Here is a 22931-nt window from a genome sequence, read left to right as displayed (position 1 = left end):
ACAGAAAAGAATGAAAAACCTATGAAAGAACAGTACCTGAAAACCAGTCATGTGAGGATCCGCACTGAGGTTATTATTTTTATAATAGAAAGTTGAAGGGTTGAGTTATAGCTTAAAGTTCACTTGGCATATTGGAAAAACAAGTTTCTGCAGTCATTACTGAATCAATCTGCCATGGCCTTAGCCTTCAAATGGCTTGTCTATTATTAGCAATCAGTTGTTCATGAAGTCAAGTTGTCATAAATCACCATTTTCCTCATTAAATTGACTAAAGAGATCAACCCACTAGAATCTTACACTGTACTCTACACATCCAAAAAAACTTAACTGTAATTAACTTACAAGAACCACCAGCTTTCAAAACATTTTAGATTTAACATGAGGAACATGATGTAGTCTGTCTGCTTTATCAGAAATTGCTTGGAAGCTGGAATCTACCATCAGGTGATCAACTTGGAATACCTCATACAAGTCAGTTCACATATTGCTAACAGTCTAAATCTAGAGGACACATTAACTGAGTCTTTGGGCTCTTCTAAGCAGTTCTGGGGCAAGCATCAACAAAAAACAGCCCCTAGAACAAAGCTTTGCTGCCCAAAGCATGGGCAGTAAGAAAATGCTTCTGCTCCCAGAGGAGGAAATGCAATGGGCTTTTTCTTACACTAAAAACATCTTTGTGCTTGAAGGGATGTAGTCCAATATTGCAGAGACAAATGAAGTTCTGGTTCCTTCCATTGACTTAACAGCTGTCAAAAAATTAACTTGCTGGTCTCAAACAGGCTAAGTTTCTCTTTCTGTTCCTTCACTTATTTCTAATAAACGGTAGTTTACTCTTCTTGGAGAATTTTTCATATGGTTTAGTAAACAAAATCCATGTCACATTTCATTTGACATTTTCAAAAAAATAACTATTTAAGACATAGCTGATGACAGGGAATTTTAAAAGGCCTTTTTATATTGTCTCTGACCTGTGGCTTCCAAGTCATTTTCCTTCTGGAGACGAGCATTTTTCCAAGTGCCTAAGTTATGATTCTGTAAAAGGCAGTGCTGTGCTGTTGACTTTAAAAGTAAAAAAAAAAAAAAAAAAAAAAAAAAAAAAAAAAAGAGAGAGGCGGAGAAAACCTTCATTTTGAGGAATCACCTTTACGGACTGTATTTCTGCCTGTCATAGAGGCATCCTTACTGTTGTTCAACAGCAGTTCCACCAGTTTACAGGGGGGATGAATTTACCTAAAAATCACTTCAAATTTACTCTTAAAATTGAAGCTAAAGCAAAAATAATAGTTAAGAAATTCCATGATAGCAATACTATGTCACCATGTGTCAGATTTTGTAATACTATTTGCTTTGTATAAGCAACTGGCACTAATTACATCCATCATAATATTTTATTCTCAGTTATGTCAGTATAAGCCAATTCTCATATTTCAGGAGTGCTCTGGAAGAAGTAATTGCAGAACTACTTTTACCCTTCAGACTCAGCAGTGCACTGTCATCTTTACTGATGAGCAATGTCTTTGGCATTGATTATTGTATTGTGTGGTATAATCTTCAGTCACAACCCAGCTACAGCTGTTGAATATTTTCCACTCCAGAAGTAAATACTTTCCAGTGAATCCATATAGATTCACTCGCTTCATAAGAAGGAAGATAAAATAGAAGCTATTAACTTAATGAGTGGAATCCCATCCAAACTGTTGGGAGAACTGATGGATTCCTAGTAAGTATTGGGATCAGGTTCATTGTCTTCAGCCAGGGATAATATATTAACGATAACCCTAATCTCAGGCTTCTTTTTATGTTCAGTGAACACACACTAGCTTGGATTTAGAGTGGATAAAGTACTCACAGGTTAGTACAATGGCACAGCACCTGAAGACAACTGTTATCAAAGCTTTGGTCCTGTGCTTTCAGCATTGATGAAAAAAATCACTACAATTCACCCGCAAATGCTTGCAGATGAATGTAAACAAGCAGCAGACAAGAATGCAATACAGGACCCAACCATCAACAGTGTAATGCCCTCACGGAGGAATGTGCTCAGCAGTACATAAGCACCTGGCTTCTACCACATGGGACCTTTTCCTGTTGCATTCCCATGGCTATCTCTTTTTCTGACCCCTCTGGTCTTTTGTCATTCTGGCATATACACGAGTGGGAGTCTTCTGAAACAGTACATGAAAACAGTGGAGTAAAATATTTTATCACCCAGAATCAGAAAAAGGTTGAAGGCATTAGGCAGATCTCATAGTAACTTCAGCAAAAGAGTTGAAGACCTCTAATCAAAGTCTTTAAGTTCATAAATGTAGCACTGAAAAGAATACTATGCAAAATAGTGTTCTTATTCGCAGTAGCATCAATTAAAGGAGCAGCAAGAAGTAACAAAGACAGATTCTTTTATGTTGCTTATCAGATAGACAAAACTTACATGGTCATGTTGAACAAGCCAAAAGCTACTGTAATTATTCCAGCTTTCCTCACAAGCTGGCCTGTGTTCTTAGGGAAAACATACTGCATCTGTTCAAAGTGATCCACGGAAATACCACAGAAGGTAGAAGGAAGAAACCTTATGAGAACATGATGAAATACACTGGAGAATTTTGAAACAAATACAGTTTCAGAAGAGTGCCCATATGTTCCTACATACATCATCAAAACCGGATCTTCTTCTGCTTTAAAAGCCGTACTAGTCAAAACACAGTATTTCTATTACATTCAGACATTCAGTCATATTATATTTGTTGCAATACATTGAAATACATTCAATATTACATTCTACAGAAGCTGGGGTTTAGTTGGCTAAAATTAATATGGCATCTACTCACTACTCTGCATCCTGCAAATTGCTGATATGCAAAATATTCCTCTTGGCCATGAGGTGAGAAGTGGGTGACAGACTTTGTCTTTATGCCTAGCTGCATTCATCTATTCATTTTGAAATCTGTCACTTCAACTGAATGAGCACAAGAAGAAAAATGAGAGTTAATCATAAAGGATCAAATCCATATCCCATCTTTCCTCAAACAGAAATGTCATTGAGCTTGATGAGATCTCTGTCTGACTACAATAAGTAGAGTCTCTGGGTTTTTTGATGGAAGTTTTACTGTGGTAAATTGATGTTTTGGAGGTGTCTCTTTTTTCTGATGAACTAGAAGCTTGATTGGGATCTTTGCATAAAAGGGGAACTTCTAGCAGGTCCTAGTACCTTAGTTAAAACTTTTCTTCTGGGACATCTGTTTAGCAGAAAAGAGACCTCATAAGATGCAAAACTGGCACAAATCACTGTTCCCAGTTTGTGTGAGCGTGGCCAAAATGTGCTAAACTCGGGGTACCTACAGACGGCACATAGCCTTTTGAAGCGTACAGTCAACTGCTGTAGTTCAGAGGAGCAGCTGGTCTCCTTTCATCTGTAGTGTGACTGGTGTAGGATCACCGCTAGCACTTCAGTTTCACTGCATGTCAGGACTCTGTAGCTCCTCTGAATCTTGTGAGGAATCATGTCTGAAGGGGTAATTATTTCAGCATATAACTGAATTACCTGAGATCCTTTCAAATAAAGTAAAACAGTAGGCAAGAAAGGTTACCCAGCTCTGCTTTTGTACTCACAGTAGACACTTCTGCATGCAACTGGTGCATTATGGTGCATGCATATCGTTCTGTATCTGTGTCAAATATATCTGTAAAGCACGTGGGTTTAAGGTGCTAAATGTGGTGGTTTGCATGCACAAATTCTGCAAAATTCTGCAAAGTACAGGTTTCCAGAAGACCTGGGTTTATAAGAGCCTGGGCTGATGCATAGAAGAGTACAACAATCACAAGTGTTATTAGTCACCCAGCAGTAATAGCTGTATATGGCAATGAACAACAAGGACTGGAAAAGACTGTCAGGTAATGAGGTTAATTTGAATGAATGAGACTACCGTGGCAAAGAACTTGGTGGAAGTGGTCCTGGAAATTAGTAATGGACTATCGATTTTGTGCTGTGGCAGTGGCTTGATAAGTCAGTCCTAACTAAACGTTACGGTTCAATTCTACAGGAATCACTCATTTTACTGCAGAGTGGTAGGTGATGCAGATCACCATTTGTTGTTACTTGTTTTCTAAATTAAATTATAAAACTGAGCAGTTTAATTGCACGTATCAAACTGCTGGTATTAAGGGTTGTGTCACAAAGGCTGACAGATTTATAATTAATGACAGTGAAGCACAACAATAGGATCAACAGAAGTGAATTAACAGATGTTGATTTCTATTTGAAAGAAAATTACACTGTAATTTAGGGTACTTCAAATGGCACTTAAAACAGAATTCTTTGGTCTTGACTGTCGTGTAGCTATTTCTTTTGAAAGCAATAAAGGAAAAACTCTTCTGCATGGCTGATGTCTATTTTAATGAGGCTTGCACCATTTTCTTGTTCAAACTCTTAAGCTCCTGTGTATCTTTTCAGTTCAAAGACAGCTTAGTAATCAAGTGCTGTATATCAGTTTTCCACAAACTAGCTTTGATAATCAGGATTTTTAATTTTTCATGAATCCAGAAGGCGTTCCTACTCTCATACACTGCTATTCTGCAAGCCCTGTCTTCAAATTAATGAAATCAAGTGGCATGTCAACTGCAATGTCATGCATCTGCTTCCAGGATTCTATGCATGCTGCTGCCACTATACAACAGGTACCCTCCAACTAATTTCCAGATTGTATTGCTCATTCTGTTCCATAAAACTGAAAAAGAGGGTCAGGAAATTGAGTAGTAAAGTAGATACACTGTTTACCAGACTGGCAAAATTAGCAGAGAATATAGAGATACACTTAAAAGTATATGGGCTCTTTATGCAAAGCATTATGTCTGCAGATTCAAAAATATATGTACAATACACACAATACTTGTACAGTCACAGTCTGCTGTAGATGAGGATTTCTAGTCTTGAGAGGAAGTTTGGATCTGTGCTTACTTACCTATATGAATAGTTTCATAAACTGTATGTAGTCCTTATAGAACAAATTTTCTTAGTTGTATTTCAAAATAGTGGGATGTGATCTGACACATAAAGAGAGTATGTTTTATTAACAAATTGCAGCGTGTTAGGAAAGCACACTCCTTTCTTGTGCATAATCTCCCTCTGCCTTTGAAAATCACCAAGTGAAACGAATAGTTTTGCCATCTGGAAATGAGACTTCCCATCAAAATCTACTTTATATTGATTAAGGTATTCACCATTATACTTGAGCACCTGTTACAGTTCTGCCTATTAAGGGGAAAAATCCAAGAATAGCACTTTTAGAAAGATATTTTAAAGGATTTATCGTAGTAAACTGGACCATTAGTCTAGCTAATCCAATGTCTTGCCCCTAGCAATGGCCAGGGCTTCAGAATACAGTTTCTGATTTGTACCTGCTCAGACAGTGAGTGTTATTTTTCAGCTTCATGGTGATTTGTCACAGGCCTTTTAGAACAATCATGTCATTATGCTCAGATGCCAAAGTTTTGTCTGTTCTTTCAGAAGTTAATAGTCTTAAATCATTTATTCCCTTTACTTGTCAGTCCAAAGGAGAAGCTGCTCCTTGTTATACAACAAATGAAATGAGAAGTAATATCTTGTTATCTGATTAGATCAAATATGTGTTAATATGAAATGTGAATGATTAACTCTCTGCATTACAGTCCACTAAAAGCGAAGAAAATGTTTGCTACAGTGTTGATTGAAGATTACAGCAGGTGACTCCTGTAAGGAGTGTTTTGTGTTAATTGCAGTGTCATGGAACTATGAGCCTAAAGGAGGTTAGAAATTTACACAGACCCAAGTTACAAAAATTGTGCCAAACATGGCAAAAAGAGAGAAGCCTTCTGCAAAGGAGGGAATTCTGTAAATGTCTCCTTTCTTCAGAATGAAAACAAAACCAGCATAATCATTCAGTTTATTACAATGAAATTTCTGTCACATCTCTCATTTTGGAAGAATTCAATGCATTTTGCAACTATCTAAAGATGATATGCAGTGCTACTGGTTGTATAAAGTTTGAGTGGTAGAATTTTTTAACTTCTTGCATTATACAGATGGTAAAGGGGCATATTATACAGGTCATTATACTGGAAATGCTGAAAAAATGCACCAAATCCAGAAATCTTCAACTTTTTACATGGCACGTAATAAAAAAACTGTATGCTGAACTATTCAAGTGGTGTGCTACTCTCATAAACAAAGGTGTGAATTGAGTCCTCAGCTGCTGTGAGCTTGGGCTTATTTTGGGTTTGGGTTTTATTTCCTTTCTTAAGTAATTTTATGTATAAAAACACACATAGCTATATATATGTTTGGTATCTAAGTAGGAGTACTTCCATTCTATTTAACAGTGGTTAAATACAGACTCGTTTGCTTTTCACTATTCTTTCCATTATTCTTAAACCACAACCAAAAGCAAGCACACTTCATAATCCAGAATTAGGATGTCCCCAGACAGGTGGTCTTGCTACCTATGAATAACTTTCAAATAATTAAGCAAGATAAAATGAAACAGCCTGGAGCAAGCTCCAGATAAGGTCCTCGGCTCATCACAACCTAATGAGAAAAATATACTGAAAGCAGTCTTAGCCTAGTAATAGTGGCATGAGCGTCTGACTGTCGTCAAGCTTCAGAAAGGCCTGTATCAACCTGTGTAATGAATTCCTTGCTGCATTTCAGATTAAGGAATACTTAGATCTTGAGAGACTTTTCCTATTACAAATTCTGTAATAGTCTTAAGCAATATCTTATTACATACAGATTACTACTTAGAGAATCAATATGAAACAGTTGGTTCTGAAGAAGACACTGACAGTAGCCAACTTGCTTTCCTCTTGCCTTCAACAACGAGTGAGGACTTGTGCTGGTTTTTGGATGAAATGATACTGAGATTTCAGAAGGGGCAGCCGAGAAAATGTCTCTTATTTCCTAAAGAACAAAGGAGGAGATGGTTTTGCTTGAGTCCATATGTTTTATATTTTTTCCTAAAGAAAACAGAGTTCAGCCATTCATTACAAGCCATTTAGAGTATGCAAGATCCCCAGTACCCTAACCAAAAGTAATTGAGGCATTACACAGTATCTGCAGCCACTGTTTCCTTATAAAAAATGGTAGTGTGTAATTCTGTCTGGTTGATTACAGCCTACTGTATGGCACCAGCAATCTGCCCTTCTTTCTGCTGCAGTTTGTTGCCTACCTCACACAAATCAATGCAGTCCTGGAGTCAACGTAACCCAGGACAAATAGAAAAGTTTTGCAGGATAACCACACTGTGATGCCAAAGAAGATGCTGCATCAGTTACTGGCTGTGGTGGAGAAAGCTTTGAGTCTTTCTGCGTGCAAGGCATAACCAGGGTAGAGGATACTTGAGGATACTCCAGGATACTCCTCTCAGGTGAAGAGATGAGATGAGGAGTGTGCAGGGCTGCATGCATTTGAAGTATCTACTCAGTGAGGGAGTACAGTCTTGTGTCATGTAAATTGTAGTGCACACAGCACCATATAATGCTAACTGCTGCTTATATTTCACTAAGCCATGGGCAAAGACAGGATGATCAGCAGAAACAATTTTTCTCTCCAAGACCTTTTGAAACACACAGTTTCTGTTAGTCTCTGAAAGGTCAGCCAGCATAGTATTTCTAATTTTCCGATTTCCAGCTCAAACCCCTAAAATAACTGTAGTGATTCTGTCTTTTAGTTAAACACAGCCAAAGTTCCCAAAGGACAGCCTACATGCCATTTACAGCCTGCAAAGCCTTGGTAACCCACTATGGCATTTCATGATTGTAGTGTGGCATTTAACTGAGGTGCTGTATTCCAGGTGAAGACCTTTATACAGTCACTAGCATTATTGCCCATGCGTTCAATTGCATTCTACAAAGAAACAGCCTCCCATGAAAAACTTTCAGGATCATTAAAGTAAAAACGTACTGTTGAAGGAACATTACATGCAGCTGCAGCAATTGGTCAGCTTCTGGTCAGTTCACAGATGTTAAATGCAAAGCATGCCTTTAATATATTGGAAATTCTTTTGGATTCCTTGTCTTGGATAAGTTATATTACTGAGTTTTTCCACTGCATGCCTTGAAGCTCTGTATTAACATCAGTACTGCTGTTAGATAGGTAATATGCCCACTTCAAAGTTTCCAGTTTAGAAGACAGATAGATTTAAAAAAAAAAAAGTTAAGACACCACAACTGAAATATGCTCAGCTTCTATCCTTCACCTTCGCAGTTATACTCTGTATGGAGGAACATCACAGCTCCCCTTATACTGATTCTTGTGAAGGTAAATAGGTGCTTGAACAGAACTGGTTGGTTTTTTTCAAGATGAAGTGGATGAGCAGCTGGCTTTGCTGCAGAGCCCTCTAATGGAGAAGATAAACAAAGGATTTACTCCCACTTTTCACTGATAGAAGTTTGAAGTGAAGCCTTCCTCCCATTTTTGCACACATCAAATAGGCCGGACAGGTAGTACTGCAGCCTGCTTGGTGGCCACTAATTTTCATGTGTCAGGTCCCTTTATATAGCCCTGTCAGTTCACCTAAATCATAATCTGTATTGCTAACTATTATGCAGACCACATACTTGTAGACATTTGTGTTAAGTGTTCTTCAGCCGCGACCTGAGGTATCCCACTGTTCCCATTGCAAAGCTCTTAGACAGAAAGGTGCCAAATGCTGTGGTGTTTCCTTAATGAGATTGCAGATCTTGAATAGAGCAGTGTGGAGTCTTAAGAAGGAAAAGATCTTGTATTACCCTAGAGCTGTATCTCTTTCGTAAAACACATGTATGTATGTACATCTGTATGTGTGCACACAGACACTTACTTACAAACTACAACTTGTAATAGTTCCATGCCACTAATCTGCTTGCCTGTTCTTTTCTGTAGCCCAGATGATTTACTGAATGCACTGAATGAGGGTATCAGCCGTGCTGATGTGATCATTACATCAGGAGGTGTATCTATGGGGGAAAAGGTATGCTAAATTTAAATATGACTTGCTACAATATGTGTAAGAATTTCAAGCCAGAGTCTGTCATCAGAGCTTTTACCTTTGTATTAATTTTTATTAAAAAGGGATCTTACTTTTTTGGGAACACTTAAATGTGAATTGATTAAGAAAATAGTCATCATTGCTATCCTTATTCTCTTTGTTCTTATTACTGGGCTATAGTAGGCATAGTACAACAGGGAATGTTTTAATTTTTGATGTGAGTGATTTGCAGTGTGGTTTTATTTAAGGAATTATTTATGTAGTTATGATGAGGAAGTTGCTTTTTAATAGCACATGAACGCAAAAGACTTCTTTTTATTCTTAGAGCAGGTAAAATGTAGATAGAATAAAGCTACTTTGAAAGTACTTCAGAAAGCAACCCGAGTATATAAATAGCTTTTTCTTGCTCAGCAGATCTGTTTCCTGAATATACCAAAGCTGTATCTGTTACAAAAATAGTTTTCTCACATTTTGCACCTGATAGTCCTACAGAGGCAATACATATGAGACACAGTGAGCTGATATATTTGCCTTTTGAATCATTAACAGAATTGTTGATTGAGTTCCTGTTGATAATCCCTGTGCCAAAACCATCAAAGAAAATAGGGATACACAGATGCTGGTGGGGCGTAGATGAACCTGCAGGACATTAATTATTCATGACTTATGCGAAGGAAAACTCAGATTACTTTTTGATCCCAGACTGAATCTGTGAATTTGGCAGGTAAAAGAAACATCTCTCCTTTTATAACAGATACTAAAGACAGTCATTAGGAGATGGCAAACAAGTGCTGGTTTTGTCACTTTTCTGAGTAGAAATCATATTGTTGGATACATCATGAAAATGGATGACTAGTTAAAACCAATGCCAATTACTTTCAATCCCATTATTGTCCTCAGTATTCCTAGAAAAATAATAAAGGATAAGTGCTGGTCTTTAAATTGGGAACATGGCGACATAGTGCAGATGCAGGAACACGAGGAAGTGTCTGGACTGCTGAATGGCCTTACAGGCATTTATGCCTTCTAGCAAATTTCTCCCCAGTCTGAATTTGAGGCAACAGCATGAAGTCAGTAGACTCTGTGTTCCACTGATGGTTAGCCCTCTGATAGTAAGCTTTTGGTAGTTTCAGTGAAGTAACTGTGAACATTTTAAAAGTAAATAGAAAGTAAAAATGGGGTTAATGCAATCAATAATTGAGAATTCATGCATGGCTGAAAAAAGTTGCTGCTTTCCAAGTATTTGAACACACACACCAATAACAACAACAACAAAACACACACCCCTAAAAAAGATAGAGAGAAATAGGGGGCAGCTGCAAGGGAGCTTCAGATTTACGGCTTCCAAAGTCTCTCTTCACAGATGACTGTTACGTCCCGTGTCTATACTAAATAGATCAGACAGGAAACTAAATCTTCAAGCACAGCAATTCTCAATAAAGACTAAACAAGTAATTCAGTTTAATAACTGGATTGATCATTTTTATGCAAAATCATTTAACTTGAACACACAAGCCACCCACAGTTTTTCCTTTCTAAGGACTGTTAAACCTGACTACTGTGAATTAGACCATGTCCCCCAGAAATTACAATAATTACAGTATCCTGGAAAGCTATGATTTCTACAGTACAGTATTGATTTCAAAAATACTAGGAGATCTCTAACTCTACTGCTAGATAGCGTCCATGGCAAAAGTGGTTTTAAGCCTTAACTTTGAACCATAAAGGCTTTCTTCCACCTTTGACATAGAGAATGTTTGAGTAGCAGGTATTTGTGGTGTCCTTTGAGGTTCTGATGCTGCAGCTGACTTTTAAGTAAATATATTACTGTGTCCTCATGGAGTCAGGTTTGGCACCTAAAATGAGTCTGTTCTTCACCTCTTCTTTTTGAAAATACTTTCTTCCAAATACCGGAAATACCCCACTGGACTGTAGCACTTTTGGGATATGAGAAGTCTTTCATCTTCACTTGATATTAATTAATTGCTTTGAATGGTTAGATGATGTAAGCCACTTTGATGTTACTTAATTGATTTTTTTTTATTATTATTTAAACAGGACTATCTTAAACAGGTGCTGGATATTGATCTTCATGCACAGATTCACTTTGGCAGAGTTTTTATGAAACCAGGGTAAGAAATCTTTCTACTTAGGCAGCATAGATGGAGGTTATATTGGGCTAAATATCCTATGTAAGTGTTTCAGTAGATTTCAGTTTTCATCATATACTGTAAACCACATGGTAGATACATATGGGAAAAGAAGCAAAATCAGTCCTATTTGGATTAGTCATCATCTTGATGGGTAAAATTAACTGGAACAGAGAGATTGCTTATTATCAGTAAGAGATAATTCTCTGATAACTATGGCAAACCAAGTTTGGAGACTGGGGGGAAAACAGCATGGTATAAATATTGCCACACTCTTCAGTGTGATCACAGAGCTCAGATATTGACATAGTTATGAAATAACTGGGAAATCCAAGGACATTGGGTGCTGGTTTGCATAATGAGCATCTCATTTCACTTCAAAATTTGCATAAGTCATATTCCTATAAACAAGCAGAGTCTTGAGAGAGGTGGAATGACAGTTAATTTACAAAGTTTTATCCAGTTGGCATATTGAGCACAGCAATTTTAAAGTAAACACAATCCTTTATGTATTTAGTTTTCTTCAGAAAACTGTTTCAGCAGTGCTTTCTTTGCTGTAGCACTGCTAATTAATGAGACTGGAAGTGTGCTTTGTAGAGAAAATGAAAACTACATGTATTGAAAATAGAGAGTTCCCTTTCGCAGTACAGCAGTGGAAAGATGTCTACAGCTCTGCCTCACTAATCATGGAGTGCAGTTTGTTTGCAAGCTAGGTTGGCACCATCCAGTAACCCAAGGCCAAGTGCACCCTTGAGGAATGATTCCCTCTAGCCCGTAACTGTTGCCAGGGAGCAGAACAGAAAGTGGGGTTTTGCTGTGAGAATAGACAAATATTTTTACTGTCTCTGCATACAATCCCGTAAAGAACTGCATGTGGGTTTGGTGCTTGTGCTGCTACTACCACCACCTTCCTTCCATAAAAGGAACAAGTGAGCTGAAAGCATGTTTCTTCCCATGCTGGATGTAGCCCAGGCATGGAAATTGCTCACTGCTTCTGTCATACTGCGACAGCCAATGTGGGGAAGTCCCAAAAGTGAAATCTGCACTCCAGCCTCTGCTGCTGACAAGAACGGATATCCTGATTTAGAGAATTCAGAATATTAAATTCTGGTTCTGGCTAATCTGAAAGCGAATGTAATTCTTTCTTCTGGTGATCCCTCTGTAGACTTGTAGCAATAAACTTCTAATAACTAGTCAGAAAAGCTTTAAGAAATCTTACTTTCCCCAAAGATCCATTTTCATTTTATGCCCCAAGAAAGATATTTCTAAATGCTACCAAAACATTTGGTTATCTAATCCTACTGAGAATGGAAGCACTCTCATTTTCATTGGCTGTAGTGCAGTAGTAAATACTGTGTCTTAGTTTTTATTAATTCTGTCTTAAAAGACCTTAGATATAAATTGTGATTACTTTATTGGAAAAAATTGCCTTGAGTAAGTACCAAAAATGAAGTCACAGTTTGCTTTGTATGCCTGTATTTTGATGTCTAAATGACTGCAGAGTGATGCCTAGGGTTTACCATTTCTCCACTTGATTATGAAAGTTGCTGAGCTAATGTAAGGTTGTATCTCATCTAGCAGCACTGGCAGAAGGAAGTACTGGATGATTTTACCAGTGATGGTGTTGAAATTTCATATGACAATTCAGAGTTTCCAGTAAATATGAATTAGCAACTAGATTTTCTTGTACCTCAGTTTGTGCACTGGTTATAAGATTTGGAGGTCTGGCACATAGTTTCCATTATGTTAGAGACATTTTAAAACAAAAACATCCAACACCAATTTTCCCTGAAAAAATAGGATATTGATTAGTCCTAGCGGGTACAAAACTAGGTAGTAATGGTGAAAGTGTGGCAAATCTCCAAAGTTGCTGCTGGTGAGCAACTAGCATCTGCTGACCAGGTGATAGTTGTTAGCTTAAGATGAAACCAAGGAACTCAGCCGAATTACTGCTCCTTATAAAGTATCATTTCTAATGTTTAAAAGGATTACATTAACATAGGTATAGAGAAAACTTTTTAATGGACGAGTCCTTCTTCTTTGTCAGCCACATTCTTGAGCCATCACGTTACTGTTCCATTTGCATAACTGTAACAGCCCTGATAACAAGTCACTACAGATCACACAAAGAGCTCTTTACTGATAGACCTAGGTCTTACCGGACTGCCGCTCTGCCTGTGTAACTGAATTTGTTCATCTGCAGACTAGCTAGCATTTGCTGCTCTGAAATACTGCTCCATTGTCACTACTGCTGTATACACTGGAAATTAGAGTCACTAATGTTACAAAAAATTTGGAGAACCTTCTATGGAAAACAAATACAGCTCTGTAACTCCATAATTTCAGTATTACTTCTTTGTTAATTGGCTTCTAGCATGAAGACAGGATTTAGATTTTTGATTACTAGTTCATCTGCTCTTAGGTGTTTCCTCACCAGAAGCAAATTCATCTACTTACAGCTTCATAGCTGAATACCAAGAAAAACTAACTGTTCTGTCATCACAAAGAGAGGATTGTACCCCCAGTATAAAATAAGCAGCAGGTGCTAATGAACTGCTGAGAAAAAGAGAGATCCTGGTTTTTTTCTTTACCAAATGTTTTAAACAATAATATAATAGTGTTCAATCAAAGTCTACTGCAGATTTTAAATGATTTTCCTTTTCCATAGCCTGCCAACAACTTTTGCAACCCTGGATATTGATGGCGTAAGAAAAATAATCTTTGCGCTCCCAGGTAAGATGTTTTGTGGATTACTTTTGTTGCTGTGCATAGATGACAGACATGAACCAGAATAGTGGCGTTTCACAGCACCTATGCCTCTACGTCTGGTGTTGGCATCCCTAAGGAAGGTACCTTTAAGATTTTCCAAGAAATTTCCAGAAGAGGCAGACTTACAGGGAAACAATAAGGGGTTCTTGTTCCTGTCCTCAGAATTTGCTGGTGTACAGGCCTTAAGATTTCTTCCATCCAACAATTTCTTTAGGTTTTGTAAGTGGTACTGTACAGAGGTGGGTTTTTCCTACAGCTCCCTCCACCTTCACATTGAACATTCTGTGCATGTAAGTCAGTGTATCCACTCTCAAGTATTGAAAATGGAAAGAAAATACGAGGGAGTGCCAAGGAACATGTCACAGAATTTTTTTTATCATGATCATACCGTGGAACCAAGAGAGGGCAGCATCGCTTCACCTCCTGCATGCTGTGTCCCTTGGGAAATCACTGAATTCAGAATAAAATTTCCTTAGGGATCTGGCTACAAATCTCTATCTTCCTAAATCGGGAGGAATTTATTTTTATTCTTACTGCTCTGGCTTTGCATGGATTTCTGGCTACACAAGGAATCCTGTTCTTGATAAGCTGGTGGTTTTCAGATGTCTCTCTAGTGCTTTTTCTCTCTCTTGTTTTAGTTGCTGCAGTACATTTTCTTCCAGGAGAGAGATCAATGGAGCATCTGTCTGATCATAATATTTATTTCAGAAGTATCATCTAGGGAAGTCCAGATGTATAAGACAAGTGGTGTTTGACAGACGTTGGTCATACACCTCTGTTATTCAAGAGAAGACATACAAATCAGTAGAATTCTCCTCAGAATTTGTACTACAGCATTTTGCTACCCTGTTAGGGAATTGAAAGTTATTTCTCTGTAGGTCTTGGAATCATTAATTACGAGTCAAGAGCCCTATAAGCTAGGACCTATACCTGTGCTCAGTAAACCCTGCACTGACCCCAGACAAATCTAGGAGTAAGACAAAGGCAACAGAGGAGCAGAGGCAAATGGCGGGGCCTGAGGAACACAGGGCAGTTCTGGTCAGAGCAGGATTTTGGCACACCATCAGCCAGAGAATGTAGCTTTCAACAGGTGTACTTGCCACATACCCCTCCAGTCTTGACTGAAATGTTTCCTGTACATAGCACTGAAGAGCTCTTTAGAATCCTTTAGAGCGCAATTGCTTTAAAAACTTGAGATCACTCTCAGCATTTTACAGAGTAAATCAAGAGGGAGTCACCACCAACTGTTCTTTGTCCTACAGGCAACCCTGTGTCAGCTGTTGTCACCTGCAATCTGTTTGTTGTTCCCGCACTGAGGAAAATGCAGGGAATCCTGGATCCTCGGCCCACCATCATCAAAGCCAGGGTAAGAACCTTGTCCTCTATTTAAAAAGTCTTTCAAGAAGTTGAAGTACAGCTCTTTGGGCTGTGAAAGGCTGTCTTGTTTGTGGAATCTGAGCCCTAAACTAATTCTGGCAAACTGAAGGAAGTTCACACAAAACAGAGGTACATTCGCATTCTCTGTAACTGGTAATATTCAGTCCCATAATTTCTAAGAGTTAGGTGGCTATCTAATGGAGCAAGACATACAGATATACAAGCAGCTGTTTGCCAGTCAGGCAGGAAGGATGCTTTCCTGTTCAAACAAAACATTTGTTTTAACCAGTGGTAAAAAAATGCAGAGTAATCTAGGAATGTCTTCAAGAGCTGGGTAGTTCTGTATTAGCAACAGAAAATACAAATGTTAAAGCCTTTCTGATCTTGAGTTATTTATATAAGTAACCCACGTGACCCCTACTCTAAGCAATGTAAATCCCTTAAACTATTCATTTCACTCTTACAAGAAATCATGGATATTGTAACTCAGTGTAATATAGATTCAAGGCACATTATTATAATGTGTTATTCTTCTATTTTTGATTCAAATAAAGTACCAAGGAACACATTACCTTTTATAGTTTTCCTAGTGTTCTTGCCTATGCACTTTTCTTACTGCTTATCCTATATCTCTCTTCCACACTTCCTCAGGCATCCAGATTTTTCTTCATCTCACAGCTAAAATATCCTAAAAGAGAGAAATTTGTAGTGATCCTTACTTTTGCATAAATTTTCCAGTGTGTTCAATTAAATTCCATTGTGAGCCATGCCCCATATGTCTTTTCATTTCAAAGATTGACCACTTCCCTTTTGTCAGAGCTAGCAGGATTTTTGAATGTGAATTAATTTTTTATCTTTATGCATGTGTAATCCAAAGACAATAGAGCTTTTTTCCAACTAAATTATATCTTTAACTCCCAGTAAAGGAAAAGCTTTGGAATATTCCACTTAATGCACGTAGAGTCCATCATACACTTTGATATTATAATATCACAGTTGTATTTCCCTTAAATATCGCAGTCTCTACCTTCTAGAGCTTTTGATTTTGCACTAGACACCATCTGACCTCAAAATGCAAGTTTTTAAACAGACTGTTTTTAGGAAAAACAATTGAGCAGATGATTCTGTTATCCTAGACAGTGCACTCTGAATGTGTGACATTTTCATCCTTTCTTTGCTTCTTCTACAGTTATCATGTGACGTAAAATTGGACCCCCGCCCAGAATATCATCGGTGCATACTGACTTGGCATCACCAAGAACCACTACCTTGGGCACAGAGTACAGGTTAGTACCCACTCACACAGCCTGACAGACACACTCACCCAGGTCATTCCCCTTCTACAGACGTGTCTAAAAACAACGGAGCATGTGCACATTTTTTCGTATAACCTTCCTTATACAGACTGATTTGCTGACAAACTTGTACATGTACATGCATGTACATTAGTTTCAAATTCAGTCATGGTATGACTTACCAACTTAACCATCAGAATTTCCTGTATCTGAATAACCTGCCTTTATAAACACACACACACTGTACGCCTGTATGCTTGCATATGTGCACACATTCCTTTTTATAACCACCCATGCTTACTTGCACTCACAGGGCTATTTGCTTCCTTTTGCTCATGTGCATGTACTAAACAAACACAAGTTGGGGCATAGGTAGGAACAATACAAATAAAAGAAGTGTGATTCTAGCTGAACTGGAAAAGTAAAGAGATCAAAGAGGCTGAATATGTTCTCTTAAAGCAGACTAAGACTTTTTATTAGTCATGTTTTCCACCTAAGGATGCTTCTGGATACTCAGCTGCAGTTCAGGTAAATACCATGTTTGAATACTTCAGTTGTATACTGCTAAAAGACCAATTCTTGACAATTTCATGAGATTCAGGTCCTTACAATAACTGTCTTTTTGCTACATCTGAATTGTTCAATACGAAGAACTATTTACAGCTTTCCACAGGGAAAACATTAGCTCAAATGCATCTTACTATTTACTCAGAGAAAGTTCTTAATGTTGACTCCCAAGATCACACAGCTGCTGATATATTTCCAGGTGTAAGTCAAGGTACTACTTACATCTGTAATGCTGTGTTTGGTTTAACTCTGTTTACTTGTGTACCACTGCTTTCCTTAAGCAAGCAGACTGTCTGGAATGATTTATCTGTCGGTCAACTTTGAAAACCAAGAAACTAAAGGGCATGACTTATTAACGTATCTTCCTTTTTTGTCAGTACTACCAATATGATACCGTCTATCTTCAGGACATGTCAAGAAGCTCAGTGTCCCAAAGAAACCCATTTTTTTGAGGTGTCGTATGTTATGGGGTTATGCAGCCAAACACCATAACAGGGTCCAACCCTAGGATCCTGCTGAAAAATGTGAAGTCCAAGTGAAGGTTTCCAATTCCTCTTCTGTTAGTTCTCAGGTTACAGCTCAAGCTGGGTGCCTCTAGAGAGGGACCCCTACCCCAGATCACACCCTTCAATTATAGCCGCACCACCCAGCACACAATCCCCAAGTCCAATCACTTTGGGTTGATTCTAATTCTAATTCTGTGTGGTGATCTCTTAATTTATTACTGGTTTGCTTTGTCACTGGGCTGGCCTTCTTCTGGAGTTACCTCATTCTCTTGGAAGTGTTTCCTTGGTTCTTATCTTCATTCTGCTCACATCTGCTGGATTCAGCTAGTTCTGTGTTAGCAGCCTTAGTTTTATCAAAAAGTTTACTCACCATCAGCTTTTGCAGCCTAAGGCTTCAACTACTTTAAAAACATTCCAGATTGTGCTGGTTTTTGTCTTTGTACAGTCAGAATTATGTATACAAATTGAAAAATAATTTTGATAGGATTAGAAATTACAAATTTTAATTAGAAATTAGAATTCTAATTAGAAATTAGAAAAGCAATTTACTGTGACAAGATATGAGGTACAGATAATGTAGAAGGCTGGACAGGAAAGCAATCAGCCAAGGGAATGAGGGTTTTGAGAGCCAGAGCAATGAGAGGCTGACTAATTCTTTACAGAGTTCTCTGTTTCCATCCACCTTGGAACAGTGAGATCCCAGCTTTATGAATAAGTTAGGAACATGAACATCTTTGTAAGAACAGCTCATGTTTCTTGCGTGGTGTCTTGGAGCGTTTGAAACTAACCGAAAATGTAACTGAAATTTTTCTCTCGCTCTCCTGTAGGGAATCAGATGAGCAGTCGTCTGATGAGCATGCGCAGTGCCAATGGACTGTTGATGCTACCTCCAAAGACAGAGCAGTATGTGGAGCTTCACAAGGGGGAGGTGGTGGATGTCATGGTCATTGGAAGGCTATGATGTCACCAGCAAGAGCGAAGCTTTGATGCATGTCCACATATCATTGACTGTATCCTGTAATATGCAACGGCACAGCTAGTTTTTCTGATTTGGATAACAGTTGATCAGTATAGTCAACATCTTGAATTATATTTCAAATGGAATTTAAATAAATACCTTTTAAAAAAAAACTTTAAAACAAATCTTAACAAAGAAATTTATTCTGATTATATCAAAGCAACTTTTTCCTTTCCTTGCAATTGCTTTGTGTGTTCAATGCTAGTTCTAATAGCAGTAGCTTTTAGTAGACAGCAGTAGGTGCCTGCAGAACTTGTGTTTTTTCTCATCTTTAAGATACAACTACTTATGCTCTTAAAACAAGGCTGTCTGCTTATTTATACTAGCGTAGACAACACTTGGATTTCCCTTATTAGTATGCTTCATAACCGCTTCACAGAGAGCTTCTGCTTGTTCTTTATCTTGTATCTCGTGTTGATGTGCACAGTGCCAACAGCAGAGTGGCTGCACTGGGAACCCAATGAAGCCCCGAGGTTTTCTCACCTCGCTGCGCATTCAGGGATCTCTCTTGTCCCAGCAGCCACCCAGCTCAGTACTCTTGGGCAGTAACTGGATACCTTTTATTTCAACAAACAAAAAAATTGCTTCCTTAAGTGCTGACAGCCTTTTTAACCAATACATTTAAAAATGTACAGAACTAAAAACTAAAAAAAATCAAAGACTGATCTTGTACAGATATTAGTGTTACCAGCATTCGTGTGGAAATTAAATGAGCAAAGAAATAAAACTAATGTTAAACAACTCTGTACCATAACATTTTCTGTAATGATATTGAAACTTAAATGAATAAAAAAAATCCTCAATCATTATTTAAAATTTCAACTGTTTAGCCTTGTTGTTTGAACCAAAAAAGTAGTAGTTTAAGAGGGTATTTGGGGTGGGGGAAGAGGACAGGAAGGAAGGGAAATAGTCTGTGGGATCTAGGGCCTTCCCTCATGTACAGTATCACAAGTGAGCTGAAAATACAAAGTGAGCTTTCTCTCACTGACCTCCCAAAGGACAAAATGGAAGCAGCATTTGGAGTGCTTTACAATTGGACTAGTCAAAGCTGGAGAATACTTTTTTTTTCCCCCCCTCTAAATTGCATAGCAGTTGCAAACAGCCCTTGTGCTGCACTGTATAGAATTTGATAAAGCACTGCTTGTTTGTTTGGGGTTTGGGTTTTTTTTTTTTAATGAGATGCTTGTACTTTTTTGGCCTCACCAGATTACGTATTTTGGTAATTTCACATTTCATCTGGGATTAAGACCATAGCAGTGTCCTACAACACCTTGTTTCTTGTAGTTCATGGGTAAAATGCTATCCCATCAACTCATTCATGAAGCCAGAACATTTGTCTATAGTATTTTTTGAAGACTTAGGCAGGGAGGGCACAGAAAACTGGGTTTAAATCCTGATTGCCACAGTGGACCAGAGCTGTAGTTCTATGATAACTGCAGAGGGCATCACTGAGGCTATTTTTAAAACCAAACTGCTGTGAAACAGCCTGAATACTCCCTTGCACAGGCCATTGCAAAGGTTGAAGGCAGCTGGGCATGCACCATGTTCAAAGGCACTCCAGGGACTGATCATTCAGAAAAATAGTAACACAACTTGCTGACCATATTTCTTTGTTCTGGACTACATGTCCACATTTGTGATCTCTCTAGCAGCAGGATGATACCTAATTAAATTCATGGATGCCTGCTGCATTTACTGTACCAACACTGTAAAACCACAGATGAAGGAAAAGAGAGAATTAACTTGTCTCTGAGAAATAATGTAGAACACTGCCTATTATAATCCAAAGGATTATTATACAGTTAGGAGTTAGTACAGCAGCATATATAATGAAAATTGGAAATTTGTAAAGGACACCATTAACAACAACCTGAGGGAAGACTGTTCATGCAGTTGGAGATGCCAGAAAAAGATAAGAGAGATGTGAGGAAACCTAGCCAGAAATATCTTGGGTCTGGCTTACATTAAAACCATTACTCAAAACAAATGTGGCTGACAAGAATTGGCACGATGCTGTGGTAATGCATAGCTACATTTAAACCATATCTCGGCATTGTAACGCTTAACTACCATTGTAACAAATAAAGCATTTAGAGGTTATTAAACATAATTTTTGTCCAAATCACTGATACTATAAACTGCTTTAGCCACCCTACTGGTTTTTGTAGAGGCCTTTGCCCAGTGTTCAAAGTTTTATGCAAGAAAATAAGCTTTGCACTTTCTGAGAAAGAGGCACACAGCCCAGCCTTTTGTTAACACTGAAAGCCATAGCAGTATGTTGGAGAGAGAACTCTGGGAGCAGTATAATAAACCATTATTACAACTATGTATCAACTGTCAAGCCTAAAATCTGAGGAATTTGCCTTGGTTGTTGTAATATAAATAGATATAAATCTGATATAGATAGATAAATTCAAATTACTTTTTTACTTTTAACATTCCCAACCTACAGTTTCAGAGAAGGTTGGAAGCTTCAGATAAGAAGTCAAGGACAAAGGGATCTTCAAGTATGTGGTTACTTTGGTTCAAGGACAGAGACTTGCAAATGGAAACATTTTAAGGAATGTTTTCACTATTTTTACTTCTCTGAATAAGGTTTTAGCACAATCAAAATAGTAATTTAGTTAACAACAAGAAGCAATGCCAGCAGTGACTGAAAATAAGGTTGGTATTCCAATATTTGTAGTATTCTTCTTTTTACATCATTTTCTTTAGTGCATATACATGGGAGTGATTGTGGGTAGAAACATATGCGGTGGATCTTCTGAGTCCCATTCATACAGCTTGGATATTCCTACAGTGACCTACAAAACCCTCCAGCAACTTTTGCATCCTGGCTAGCTGGTACCAAAACTTTGATGGTACCCCTGGATGTGTAACATACAAAAACTAGCTCTAGTCGATCAGGTAAATGGAAGAACAGACTCACCTCTTCCAAATGCTAATTTCAAGACCTGAATTACCGAAATTACAACACTGATTCTATCTTGATGTTAAAATATGCTAAACATGAAATGTCTTTGATCTGTAGGTAGTTATTACACATCTGTATGACTCCAGAGTTTACTAATTAACATGGAATCTTTAGTCTTTTTGATTTGGATACTGCTCAAGGACAATATGCAACTCGGATCGTCCTGCAGGTTGTCTTTGTCCTCCCTAGCTTGCCACGCTGCACCAAGTGCTAAAGGTTGTCTTCTTTCTCATGTCAATGCAGAAGATTTGCTGCTTGCCTCATGCCCAGTAAGGATGGTCTTCGGGCCACAGGCAGTCTGCACATACCCTGCACTGACCACAGAAGTGCCCGCAATAGTGACTGGATCTGTCTTTCCCTTCCAGTTGCCTTGGTTCGAAGTCCATCAGTGTTGGCATGGTGCACGCCAGCCTCGTCATCTTCATACACTGGAGGCAGTGTTCAGGGCCTGCCTCCAGTCATGCTCAGGAAAGCTCTTCAGGCTGACACCTCTGCCAGCACTTGCAGGGCAGGAACTACGCTGGGAGTTGAGACTTTACAGTGGGGCATCTTTGGAAAGCAGATGCCAGGCTAAGATGATCCAGCACTTCCTATGGCCCTCTGTTACGTTCTACTACTCATCTTCCCAAAAATAACACCATCACCTGAACTGTTTGTGAGGTTTTGTGTTAGACAAGAAAAATGTACATTACATCCAAACAAAATAAACTTACTACAGCTTTGTTTTCTTACATGATAACAGCACCAAGATGTTTCCAGGTACCTGAATTTGTGGTTGACAATAAGAAAAGAAGCAAAGTGAGGGAGAGATAGCAAAAAAAAGTAAGTATTGGTTAATGCTAAAGAAACGTCTCAGGAAACACATAAAGATTCACTAGCAATAAGTTCAATAGTTGTTTTAAAGGCAGTCTCCTTCTTGGATACATTTATTTGGTACATTTGGATATATGGCTTTGTACTTCCCCTGAGGAACTAGGTGGGAGAGTGGGGGAGTGTCACATGAGGAATCAGAGCCCAAATCAGGCTACATATCAAGCAGTAGATTGGACTGTCATGTAATGATCCTTATACTCTTCCTCTTACCTGACAAGAAACTAAGAATAAGAAGGAAGAGGGTAGATGTTGAAATACTCAAGCACAAAATTTGCCAAAAAAATTATTTTGCCTTAGCTGGAAAACTGAAAGTAGTTTTTATTATCAGAAAAAAAGCATGGAAATTGACTGTCATTTATGCCGACAGTTTCCAAACATTTCTAATAGACTTTAATCCCAAATGGAT

At 38.2% G+C, this 22931-nt stretch overlaps 1 protein-coding gene across 9 annotated transcripts in view; it reads left to right on the top strand.

Annotated features, from left to right (window-relative positions):
* Positions 1–19500, top strand: part of GPHN (gephyrin) — a 296954-nt gene extending 277454 nt beyond the window's left edge. For all 9 annotated transcript variants that reach the window (XM_055715673.1, XM_055715679.1, XM_055715678.1 and 6 more), the window contains 6 exons: positions 8891–8978; positions 11055–11128; positions 13815–13879; positions 15178–15281; positions 16482–16578; positions 18488–19500. In XM_055715673.1, the coding sequence (XP_055571648.1) occupies positions 8891–8978; positions 11055–11128; positions 13815–13879; positions 15178–15281; positions 16482–16578; positions 18488–18621 (562 nt within the window). In that variant the 3' untranslated portion in view covers positions 18622–19500. The remainder of the gene's footprint in view (positions 1–8890; positions 8979–11054; positions 11129–13814; positions 13880–15177; positions 15282–16481; positions 16579–18487) is intronic.
* The last annotated feature ends 3431 nt before the right edge of the window (positions 19501–22931 follow it).

Source organism: Falco cherrug, chromosome 7 (assembly GCF_023634085.1).
Source record: "Falco cherrug isolate bFalChe1 chromosome 7, bFalChe1.pri, whole genome shotgun sequence".
In the NCBI taxonomy this organism is placed as follows: Eukaryota; Metazoa; Chordata; class Aves; order Falconiformes; family Falconidae; genus Falco; species Falco cherrug.
Note: the sequence above shows the minus strand (reverse complement) of the source record. Positions and strands in the feature narration are given on the sequence as shown.